Raw genomic sequence first — 12,873 nt, forward strand, 5'->3', positions numbered from 1 at the left:
TTACTTGTATATCTAAATCATTTAAAACTTGGAGCATTTCTGTATGGGCAGCAGCATAATTTTAACATACAAAAAAGAAATGGTTAGCATTTTCACAAGTGTAGCCACAATTTATACAAATAGAATTTGGTGAATTTGGTGCCAAATTTACACGGAAAAGGTCATCATTTAGAGAACTACACTGATGACTTAATTTAGTATGTATAATATTAAATTTTCTTTCTCCATAATTAAAATAACATGGTAGACTCATAGATATAGACTGAGAAAGAGCTAGTTTAAAGGAAGAAAAAGGTAAAGATTTAACTTTAACATCTAAGTTGTTCGAGCTTCTTTAAGTAGTGGGAAAGAAAGATTTTGTTGTAGTGGAGTCGATAATTGGAATTTGGAAACTTTCACAATTTCTTAAAGTATAAGGATTATGATAGCCTAGTAGGAGGTAATAAGTTATTTATCTTATAAAGTAACTGTAGTTTTCTTTTAGCTCTTCTGTCTGAAAGGGGTTCCAAATTTGTTTCAAAATATAATGATTCATTTCTAGTATAACACGGTAATCCGCTAATAATTAGCCTGAGAACATCCGTCCCAAACTTCACATGCATATTCAAGAACAGGTAAAATAAAAGACTTATAAATTCTTAAAAGAGCATCATGCTTTAACATAGATTTGATTTTCCTTAGGATATTATTATTATTATTATTATTATTTTATTTTTTTTTTTTTTTTTTTTTTTTTTTTTTTTTATAACTGATTTATAAATTTCATTGATGTGATCAGACCATTTAGCATTTGAATTAAAATGACCTCAAAATGTCTATGAAAACTACTAAAATCTAAAATGTTCCATCAAAAATTAAGTCCAAATATTTGTCAATGTTATCAAAATTTGATATAAAAATTACCTCAGTTTTATTAGGATTAAAAGAAACAAGCCACGTTTTGCCCATCGATTTGATTTATCTAAATCCCTATGTAAATCTGTTTCTAATTCACGACATGAAGATGATGACTTTATAAGGGTAGTGTCATCAGCGAATAAACGTGTTGTTGATTGAAGTTCATCAGCTAAATCATTTATATAAATAAGGAAAAGAAGTGGTCCAAGAATTGAGCCTTAAGGGACATCTTCTCATATCATACCAATATCAGAAGAAGAATTGTTTATAAATACGTTTTGATGTCTTTCTCTTAAGTAATTTTCTAACCAGGACAATAGGTTACCCAATCAAAATACCATATGATTTTAATTTAATTATAAGACATTTGTGCCAGACTCTGTCAAAGGCTTTAGAAATGCCACAGAATATCATACAAATACCGGGTATGAGATTTAGACAAATGTTATGGTATATTTATTTCAATTAATTAGTATACTATTGAATGACCAGGCATAAATCCGGCTTGAAACTGGTAAAATAAATTATTATTATTATTATTAAATAATTATGCACGTGCTTAAACATTACCCTTTTAAACACTTTCCCAACTGTGAACAGTAGAAAGGAGAGAAATGGGACGATAGTTTGATATAGAATGTCTATCTCCTTTTTTAAAGAGAGGCATAACTTTAGCCATTTTCCATTCATTTGGAAATATACAGGTAGATGAAAGAACCTTAAGAGGTTTACAAACTGTATCAGCCATGTATTTAAGTCTATGGTGACTTATACCATCTTCACCTGAAGCTTTTCCAAGCTTTAAATTAATTAAAACATCACAAATTTCATTAGAAGTAACAAGTAGATTATTTAAAACACTATTAGTTTTCAACTGTAAAATAGGCACTTGCTATCGTCAATATTAGTAAACCTACAGAAATATTCATTTAATAGATTTGCCTTGTCTTTATCATCTACAATGTTACCCCCACTAGCTACTGCTGGAGCTGTAACACTCGAAGTACTGGGACCATTCTCACTCCGACTGGCTGCTGCACTCAACGACATGGAACCATTCTTGTTCCTTACATAGGGGCTGGTAGAGAGCCTCGAGGGTCGCTTTCCCTTACCCCGCACGACTGAAACTCAAATAAGGACATATAGAACACATGTCGACATTATCCGACATACAAACATGCCCCTACATCCTCGGTAACTCGGCATTGGACATTTACCTATCAGCGTTAGCATATATAACGCCCGGGGCACCGAGGATGACACAACACTTACACATGATCAAAGGGCAGCAACCCTCATCAACGACAATACCAAAGTCCAAACACAACTTAAACGAATTAATTATCGCCACTTACATTAAAAATAATGACGACTTACAGTCTGAAAATATATCACGATACGAATAAAAATAGTAATACTCAAAATCAATACCTAATTCATGTCTCCGCTAATGCTAACTCCGTTTGCTATGAACTAGAAGTGCAAGATTAATTCTACAATAAAATAAAAATACCGAAATAAATTCCGGTATGGGATAATGCAGTAAAATTCCGGCAAAATATTAGCGACGATGCCAGGAACAAGACATTTCTTTTTAAACGGTGTTAACAACTGGAACCGGGACGAACACGTGTTCGATGGTAGGAAGGCCATGGCCGCACCATGCGGTACGGCTGACCACACGATATATCAAAATCGAACGACATCCGTTTCAATACAAACCAATTCTGTATAACAGACACACAAAGAATGTCCGTATGAACACTAAATTACTGCTGGCACCACAAAACTTCAACAAGCGATTTTTTTTTTTTTGGCAAACAAATCTATGGGAGCAAATATTGTGCACCTTCCCTGTACGTAAACTAGATTAAAAAGGATTTTATTCACCTCCCAACAGGAGAGTTCCACTGCTATAGAAGGACAGGGGGCGTAACTCTTTTGTCTTCATCTGATAAACTTAACTAATTGAGAGACCATTAGTTCTTATTACTTCACTATAGATGTACTTATAATGATTCTTGGCAGTACTGCTAAAATCATTTTTGCTCGTGTTTGTGTTTGTTAAATTAAAACCAATGCATTGAAAGTACTGTAATTTTCAACATTTCAAAAATTGTTGGTTATGAATAACATATTGAAAGCTTATCTTGATTCATGCGTATGAAAAATACGGCACATATAACTTTAAGTGACAAATCGTTACAGTGAAATTCGCATGCAATGTAACCCTAATTCAATTACTAGTACACCTATATGATAAATTATTAAATCTAGTCAAAAATTTAGTCATTTGGCGAAGTTTGATGTAGTTTGCATGAAGTTATGCATGGATTTTTGTTTTTTCTATCCGTTAGTGACATCCGTAAATAAAAATCTTTACATTGTTTGAAACAAAATGTAGAATAACGAATACATTTTAAGCCAAAGTGTGGGAATACAAATATGTTAAAATCAAGAAAAGAAAAGTTAACGACACATTACATTTTTGCCAATATGTAGTTGTATTACAACAAAAATAGGGTAATCACCTGAATATGTTATAAAATATATATTCCCTTAAGGTTTCTCCACAATTTTTGCCACATATTCATGAAAATATTTTACAGAAAATTTATTTTTCTATCGTTCATGTCAATATGTTAAATTTGAAGATTATAGTGACGGTGTTTATCTGCAATAAAAAAAATGAATTTGTCTCTATTTCTCTTATGTCTGAGAATATCATTTAAATATGAATAATTTAAGAATATATTTATAATAAAATTTGAATAAATTATTAATGAGACATTTAAAACATCCAATCATTGCTAAGAATTTTATCATGTGATGCTTAAAAGCATGGCTAATAAATTTAGAAGATTTCATGAATAAGATTTTGTTCACCTTGGAAATTAACATTTATGTAGTTCAGTTGTGGTGTAATTGTCAGATTTCAGGATCGCCGTATATTTTTCATTAATTTTATTCATTCTTGCATAAGTTTCTAACTCTTGGCTTTCAGCCTAGATATTTTGACTAAATTTAGTATTGCATGAAAACATCTATTGTGCTTCAAACCCATTTTAATTGGTGGACGTTATTTTGATTTGGTATAACTTGACTTTTTTTACAGTTTAAGAATGATGGCGTAAGACCAATTTTCTCTAAGATGGATAAGTTTAAATAAGTCTGGAGAGGCAATATTGATTCTGATAGAAAGAGATGAATTAAAAATATTATTATTGTAAATGATAACATCGATTATGATTACATAAATAAATACCTTCTATAAAGCTTACGTATATATTTCATTTCAATTTGAAATAAAATAATAACACCACAAATAGCATATTGTAAAAACTTACAGCACTTAAACGGTCATATTTTACTAACATTTGTAGACAGAAACAAGTTTGACGCTAGATGTGACAAAACAGAAAAGGAATCAGCCAGAGCGGTATTTTGAGAAATAAAAATAACCCTGTTTGTCTTGTTCATTAAAATGAATTAATATCAACAACAAACATACATATAATGATCCAGTGCGAAGCTGCTTCCACACACGCGCCCGCACTATATTAAGTCCCATATTTCCCTAGCTAGCTCCTCTCCCAAAGCCTGGTTTGGATCCAAGAGATCCAGTGTATTGTCCGATTTGAGGATTTCCGTTGTTCTACCATTAGTGTATGTGACTTCGAATGGCGATGCGGATGCTATGCCTTCAAGTAGTTTATTAACAACATCTTTACGCATGAAAGCCACCTGAAATGGAAAAATGTTCATTACAAAATCAAAACATAGCTAATGATAGGCAATGAATGAACAAGGACGAGGTGGAGATGATGTATAGAGATTTTGCTTGCTGCCCGATCCAAATTTAATCTTTGGATGAATGACCGAGAAATGTACGTTTTTGAAGAGAACAACAAAACTTCCCAGTGAGATACTCAAGAGAGTCTATTGCTTTGGTCACAATGATCGGGCGGTATCCGGGGATAGATGGTATTCGGGGTACACCGGTGGTTTTACCGTTTTCCCGACATCGGACAACACAGGTAAAAAATTGTCACACATCATTTACATAAAAAGGAGGCCGTGTGGTAATCAACAGGAAGTGAATATTGACCGAAAATATAATGCTAATCGGCCGATAATCATACGATGTCCAGGCGATAAGCAGCCTATTCACCGGACATCGTACGAATATCGCCCGAGTATCTTACGGACAACGAACGATAGTTTTTACCAGGCAAATACCGTTCGATTCCGGCCGAATATCGGATGATACTGAAAGATGCGTGAAAGATATGTGGCCGATTATGAACATCTACATGACATTGGAGAGATTTTAAGTTGGAGTTAAAACTCTTTGGTCACCTCCCCGATTATGCCCGAAAGCCTCGGCCACCGGCCGGCCATGTCTGGTGTCCGGCCGGGATCCAGACCAAAATAACTATAAGCCATGCCAGGAGTACATCCTAAGCCTAATCGGAAGGGGTTGTGATCAAAGCATAAGTTAGCATATATCATTTTCGAGATTTGAGTACAACTGTAAGGTAATTTGAGGTGCTTCTGCACTAAACAATACAATAGATGCAGTTTAACCTCGACCACCTTGACCTACTTTTAAAGTGTTTCTCAATTAAAGTATGTATCATGATTCAAAATGTACGACCTATGACATGTTTTACACGTGGGCTGAAAATAAAAGTAATAAAAGTGTCTTTTCTCACAGCTATCGTTTCCATTAATGCATTCATTTGTGATATATATGTCAGCTGTGAGTGATTGTCCTTGCACAGGAATAAAATGACGTATAAAATAGATGAATATGCAAAACATGGGGGGTAGGTTTTAGAATGTGTCAATTATTTTCTTTTGCTAAACGCCCCTTCAGCGTTGTATTATGTGGGTTTGCACTTTGTTAAGGATATGATCCTCTGAGAAGTCAAAATTTTCTTCTATTAAACTCTTTTTCTCATATAAATTTTTGGAAATAGAAGTTCATACCATGAAAGAAAATGGAAGAAAAAACATGTGTCCGTGTGCTTGTTTTTGAGCTATTGTCACTCAAAGATACCTAGCTGACAAAATATTGGATTTTATTGCAATTTTGCCGTTTTGACCATACACACAAAAGATTAAAGTCATAATTTCCTAATGAGATGTTCGATATCTATGGATGTTTGTAGAATTTATTTTCCAGTAGTCCTATTTAAAAATATACCAGTTTTGATTAATAAAATTAATATATTTTCTCAGAATAACAACATATGCTACCCCTACCCCTTAATTTTGAACTACAAAATGCACCATTTTCAGCCATTTTTGCCAAATTTAAACCTTTATAGAAAAAGTTCTAGTATTAAACTTTTGTTGATATTTTGCATATCAATAGGGGGTTGTTCTCTCTAAATCAGGCAAAAAATAGGGGTCCGTGTGCTTACTTTTTTTGCCCCATTTGAATATTTGTTATTTTTCAGTATTTTAGAGTAAAAAATGAAAGTGCTCAAATAACCATTAAATGTAAAATAAAGTGACAAAAGTGTATCATTTCACACATTCATGATCAATATTTCATTTACCGCGAACCTAGAAAAGATTTACAGCAAAAATTAGCTCGATACAGCTAAAAATACTGGCGCAGTGATGATTTAAGTATAAACAATTTCAGTAAAATTTTGTAAAACTGTGGCTCTACTCAAAGCAAAAAAAAAGGCACGATTTCAAAATGGCCGCCAAATGGGCCATTTCTTAAAATCCCTGCATAAAAAAACTACTAAAAATAAAGATTTAATTTTTGGACAAAATTTGCAACTGTCAACTTGCTACATATATTGATAAATTGTATTTGAAAATCTCAAAGTTTCTTTGATTTTCGTCGAAACGAGACTTCAACGAGACTTAAATCTCAGAAGAATACATCATTAATATTTAAGAGAACTCATTGTGAGATTTGTACTCTTTGTCCAGTTAATATAAGCTATCTGGACATAAAAACGTTTTTGATTAAAAACTAAGAAACAATGTAACTTTCAAAATCAATATTTAAAAAAGGAAAATTCATTGCAAAAAAAAACGTTTTTTTCATTGTCGATGACATATCAACATGATATATGTATTAAAAGATATATATGTGCCACAACTGGATGAAAACATGTTATTTTTCGGGAATCTATTGAAAACTATAAGGTTTGATAAATTAATCCGTGAAAATAATTCAAATGGACAGACAAACATGCATGATTCCTTATAAACGTTAGTTACAACAGAGGATTTATGCACTTTAATGGAAAACAGAAAACCAAAAATCATTTTACATTTACTGAATTGTAAAGTGTGAAATGATTATGTAGACCACACCTTGGTTTCATGGTCCACTGAACTGTATACGGAATCAAAATGATTTTTGCAGTACTGTGCAAAACAATTTTCATTTCTTATTTGTACTTGTAGAATAAAACCCTATGTATTGTAATTATCGTAATTCTCAAAATGTTGGAAACGTTTGCTGCTGAATAACATATTAAAAGTTCTTTTTGATTCGTAAATATGAAAAATACGGCACATATTAACATAGGGATATTTCATAGTATCCGCTCCGAATGACACCACCTCATTTTATTAATACTACAGTGATACCGCTTATTATTTAGAAAAACCTGTATTATATTTATCACTGACAGTAAACTTACTTACCTTAGTAATGACAGGTTTTTTGTCGACGTGGATCAAGTTATTTATGGTTGCCATTTTCCTGTATTGCGCAACATTGCTGACGTAAGCTTGTCCGCAAACTTTCAATAACAATGAGCAATTGTCAGACCGAAAATACATAAACACAGACAGAAAACTTCTTTGTAAGCATAAAATAAGAATCTCGATAAATTTTGTATTAATTACTTATTTATTATTAATATTACTATTTTTTTCATTTCAAATGTTTATGTACGGATATAAAGTTATTTTCGGTTTTAATACACATCTATAGAAAAATAAAATTATTCTATCGAGGTCATAAATGAAAAAAAATCGTATCAAATTATTGATTTAATACAATTTATTTTCTGCATTATTTGCTTCTTAATTGTCAATTGGAGTGTCGAATGGAAGTGATTCGGATCTTGAAAATGATATACTGAAGATTAAACATAAATAAAAGATGATATATAAAATATGACTACTAGAAATCATGTTTACATCTTCTTTTTTCAAACCCTGACCAAACAGTTTGTTGGTAACATACGATTTATCTACTTTACCATTACCTAATATAACTATTACCTCGGCATAACCTTATCAATCACAATAGAGGTCATTGGAATATGCATATATTTGAAATAGAAACTCTTTTATAAATTGCCACGTGAAGGCCGAAGAAGTGAATAATTAACGCGCTCCTTTTTCTGGGGCGACAATATGTTTAAAACCTCACCTGAACGCATGATATCTACTGACGTCATCGTATCAACGTCAACCTGCTCACACGCGGGACACTGGGAAGTCTGTCGTCTGCGCCTCCCCCTAAATATACCTTTCAAAAAACAAATTCCAATAAAGTGGCATTTATGTAATCCAATGGACCATTTTTGCTTAATGTCCATTTAGAATTTTAATATAATCAATATCAGCATCAAGGAAATGAAAAATAAACGCAGGATGACAGTGTGACACACTAAAGGGCACGCCTGCAATGACATTAAAGGGTTCCTTGACTTGTGCAATAATTTCAGATTATTTCGAAATACTACCCATAATATATACATGTATACAGATGAGTCAACAATCTCGTTTAAGTCACATACTTTTATGGTAATAAGAACCGTTTGTATAGTGTCTCAGTCCCGGTGATAAAAGTCTCATTCCTATGTGTTTGAAAAAAAACACACCAAAAGTTCCTTAAAAACAATACTAACGTGAAGAATTGATATTGATGTTCTAAGATGAGACTACAATACCAAACAAATACATGTTTCCCTCCGTAATCTATATTAACAGAGAAGAATCCTTTCACTGTTTTGCCGTCTGGCGCCGTGATAGTCAACTAACGCTCGATAATAAGGACGACGGCGAGAAACATAATAAAACCCGCGTTTAGAAACTAATATTTAGTACATTTCATTTTGCGCTTTTTGTTCTCCGCAAACGTGTTCCACGTTTAAAATCTTCATGTGTTGTTTGAATAACGATATTTGCGTTAACACAGCAAAACAATGAAATACTGAGAACGAATAATGAGCGCAAATACGAGGGGCCATCTTTGATATTGTTATATACTCAAATTAAATTTAAATGTTTTAATGTGATATTCATAAATGTACATCAATGATCTGTCTATGATTTATAGCAACAGCCAACAGATACGTAAAAAATTAAAACATCAATGATCTGTCTATGATTTATAGCAACAGATACGTAAAAAATTAAAACATCAATGATCTGTCTATGATTTATAGCAACAGATACGTAAAAAATAAAAACATCAATGATCTGTCTATGATTTATAGCAACAGATACGTAAAAAATAAAAACATCAATGATCTGTCTATGATTTATAGCAACAGATACGTAAAAAATAAAAACATAAGCTCATCCTCAAATTGGAGAGATTTAAAAAATGTGTTTTTTTCTTCAATATGCACTACATACTGATACTCATATAAATTAAGAAAATAGATAAAATAGTAATTTATCATAATATAATATATATCTGATAAAGAAATTCTAAACACCAATACTTACTTGGGATCGTCTTTTTGAAGAAGGTTTCAACTTTCTTTCCAACTTTAGGAACTGTCTTCTTGAAGAAATGTTTGACCTGCTTCCCTGTTTTTGGTACGGTCTTCTTGAAAAAGGTATTAAGATTTTTTCCAACGTCTTTTCCTGCCCTTGGAAGAGTTTTTGTGAAGAATCTATCCACATGTCCTCCAACTTTTTTTCCTGTGGTCGGAATCGTGTCTTTGAAAAATATATTCAAATGTTTTCCTACCTTTTTCCCGGTTTTTGGGACCGTCTTTTTAAAGAACGTTTCAAGGTGATTACCCACTGATTTCCCTAACTTAGGGAGCGTTCTAGTGAAAAATACCTCCATTTCCCTTTTGATGTTCTTACCAACTTTTGGGATGGTCCCCTTGAAAAAGGTTTCCAGATTACTGCCGACATCTTTAACAACACTCGGAATAGTTTTTCCAATAACTGTTCCAATAGGTTTCCTAGTCACATCACCAAAGGTCTTTGGATCTATCAGTATCAGAAGTTCATCGATTCCGCCTTGATGAGGTTCGGGGATTTTTTGACTGAAACAGAAAGACCAGACATCACGAGAATCGACTGCATAACAAACGCGTTATCCAAACTCTTATTCATTTACTGTTGTAAACGAAAAATACTTTCGCGTTCCACTAACGCTTGCAAATTTCATTTCGCAATCAAATAGGCTCAACTTCGCATATAAATATATATTTAACGTATACCGAATAGTATTTTTAATTGGTTTTGTTATTCGAAGGTTAAACTCTGCCTCTTTGTTCTTAAATTAGATTTAGATATTAAGCAAATTAACGATGGGGGAGAGATTACTGAACATGTAAAAAGGGACTATGGAACCTAGTGTTCTAAATCGGCGAGCATATATTAAAAAACTAAATTTTACGAAGTTTATGGGGTTTTTCTTGGACAACTTCCAAGAGGTTCATGTACTGCACTTACTTAGAGACTTATTATTTATTATTTATATTTTGGTATATATACAAAAGGTATGACACGTTGATAAATCATTAGACTGTATTCACTAACTTACAACGAATTATCTAAGCTAGATCGTACTAAACTTTTTAATTGGATTTTTGGAGCAAAGACTACAATAATAGATAATACAAAGGACTATTTTTAAGTTCAATTGTAGTTCAACTGTCAGAATTTGTTACCGTAAAAATCACTGAAATTATACTGTAAACTGTTGTCAAAATAAAGTATGTACATTATTGACAAGTATATCGAATTATTCTCTAGTAAAAATGTGAAAATTTTGAATATGTTAAATTTCTTGCTATAGACAAAAGAAAACTCTGCTCACAAGTAACTAAATGAAAAAAATGTTCTTATCTACATAGTTATTTGTCATCAGTATCAATGTTGCTTCTGATATGAGAACACGTCTAATATACATATGTAGCTCATCAGAATATTGACTGAAATATTGGCCTCCGCCATTTTATGCTTGTCCCTGTCATGTTACTAATGAAAACAGTTGTACTGTTCCCGAAATAACAAACAAATGGTAAACATTTGTAAAACTTGTGGATCTTTACTCAATATTATAGCAAGAATAAATTTATGAAATTCGACCAGTCACGACACATCATAACACTATACCTATTTCTACATGTTTGACACGCTTCATAGGTTTTGTTGAGTTTGGCCTCGCATTCAATGGCTTGTCGTTCCACCAGCTCTCTTAGGGCCGGAGCCTCGCGTTCAATCTTCTCGTGAAACGCTAGCGACACTATCAAATTTAATTCCTCGGCTTCTGTTGTTTAAGAGATAACAAATCGGTCAATGCAGACATACGTGTATATTAAATTCGAGATAATTCTAAGTAAAATAAGGATAATTTTAGCTTTACATCTTTTCAAGATAAGACTAAGAATTCTTAAGTGAAATGAAGATAGATAGTTTTATCTTAAATAAATATACATGCATTATATATATGCATGAATGGATGTCAGATTATGTACATTTCCATCTACTCACTGCGTTTGTTCTCGATTACTTCAGCTTGGCAGATTATAACCTCCAAGAAAACGAGAATTATACTTGAATACAACAACATTCTTCAAGATGTCCCGATCACTCAAGTAATGGCTGGGTTTTAAAACAAAGAAGTAGTTTAAGTCGTTACGTTTCGATGACCGTGCGTTTCGCAATCTATCAAAGTCCCCTACTTGATAAATGATTATGGCTTATACGTGCAATCCCGTATTTCCCACAACTAGTTGTGTCGAGGTTTTAATCATTTATGAAAAACAAGTCGGAAGATGGAAAATATTTAAAAATTTGAATTTGAACTCCTTTGGCCACATCAGAGCAAACTTATGTTGAATTTTAATGTCAAAAAGCTTTACATTAAAGTATACATGTAATAATGTCGTGGTTCATATTGGACTTTCCTGAAAAATAATGATGACGTCATTTGAGGTCATGTTGCATATTATGTAGCATTCATACAAATGAAGAAATACTAGTAGGGATAAATTAGAGATAAAAGTACAGCACAGTACCAGTGCCCAGTTGTTCAAAAAATGATTAGGCTAATAAGACTTTAACGATAATTTTCAAATTAAGATAAGATAATTTATGGTAAAGCGAATTTCCATTCTTTACCTACTTGCTGAGTTTAGTGAAGATATAATTACAATTTTTGCAGTAAATGAGAAATGAAAAATTCACTAATCATATGATTAAGCTTATCATGCTTTTAACAACCGGGCTCAGGATGATGATAACATGGCGTCATTTTGATGTTTTGTTAAAAATATGACGTCACTCTACTTGTATTGTTGTTGTTTAGCAAAATTGTTTACAACATAACTATGTGCACCAACTTTACCTTACAAGCTTCTTCAATTAACATAAACCTTGCATCAATCAGTAAGATGAATATGATTGCAAAAACTATACACACGGTGTATTGTTCAATAATTTGAATGCAATGTTAATTATAATAGTTTTTTTATCAACATACTTAATTTTTACTTCATTTAAAACCTTATAATTACAGATGATTAGAAGTTTTTATCGACATCACTACATCATCGGAGATAATATACCTAACATTTTTGAGACAGTCCGTTTCCTGCTTTACAAAAAAGAAAACGTCTGCATGCATACTAGGAAGATTTTTTTCCTATACGGGTAAACCAGTGTCCCTGTCTTTATATCAGGTATACTCAGATGTCTAGTTAGTTATTACCGAATACATCAAATTATGAAATT

General features: G+C 32.3%; 1 protein-coding gene across 1 annotated transcript; it reads right to left on the reverse strand.

The window, feature by feature from the left end:
- Positions 1 to 685: 685 nt before the first annotated feature.
- Positions 686 to 11,870, reverse strand: LOC138323612 (uncharacterized). Its single transcript, XM_069268330.1, has 7 exons — positions 11,632 to 11,870; positions 11,254 to 11,407; positions 9,622 to 10,175; positions 8,315 to 8,413; positions 7,579 to 7,676; positions 2,620 to 4,641; positions 686 to 2,018 (listed from the first exon to the last, which is right to left on the reverse strand). Exons 1-6 carry the CDS (start codon positions 11,708 to 11,710, stop codon positions 4,453 to 4,455), a joined length of 1,173 nt encoding a protein of 390 aa, XP_069124431.1. The 5' UTR covers positions 11,711 to 11,870; the 3' UTR covers positions 686 to 2,018; positions 2,620 to 4,452.
- Positions 11,871 to 12,873: the final 1,003 nt, after the last annotated feature.

The sequence above is a fragment of the Argopecten irradians genome, chromosome 5, assembly GCF_041381155.1.
Source record: "Argopecten irradians isolate NY chromosome 5, Ai_NY, whole genome shotgun sequence".
NCBI lineage: Eukaryota > Metazoa > Mollusca > Bivalvia > Pectinida > Pectinidae > Argopecten > Argopecten irradians.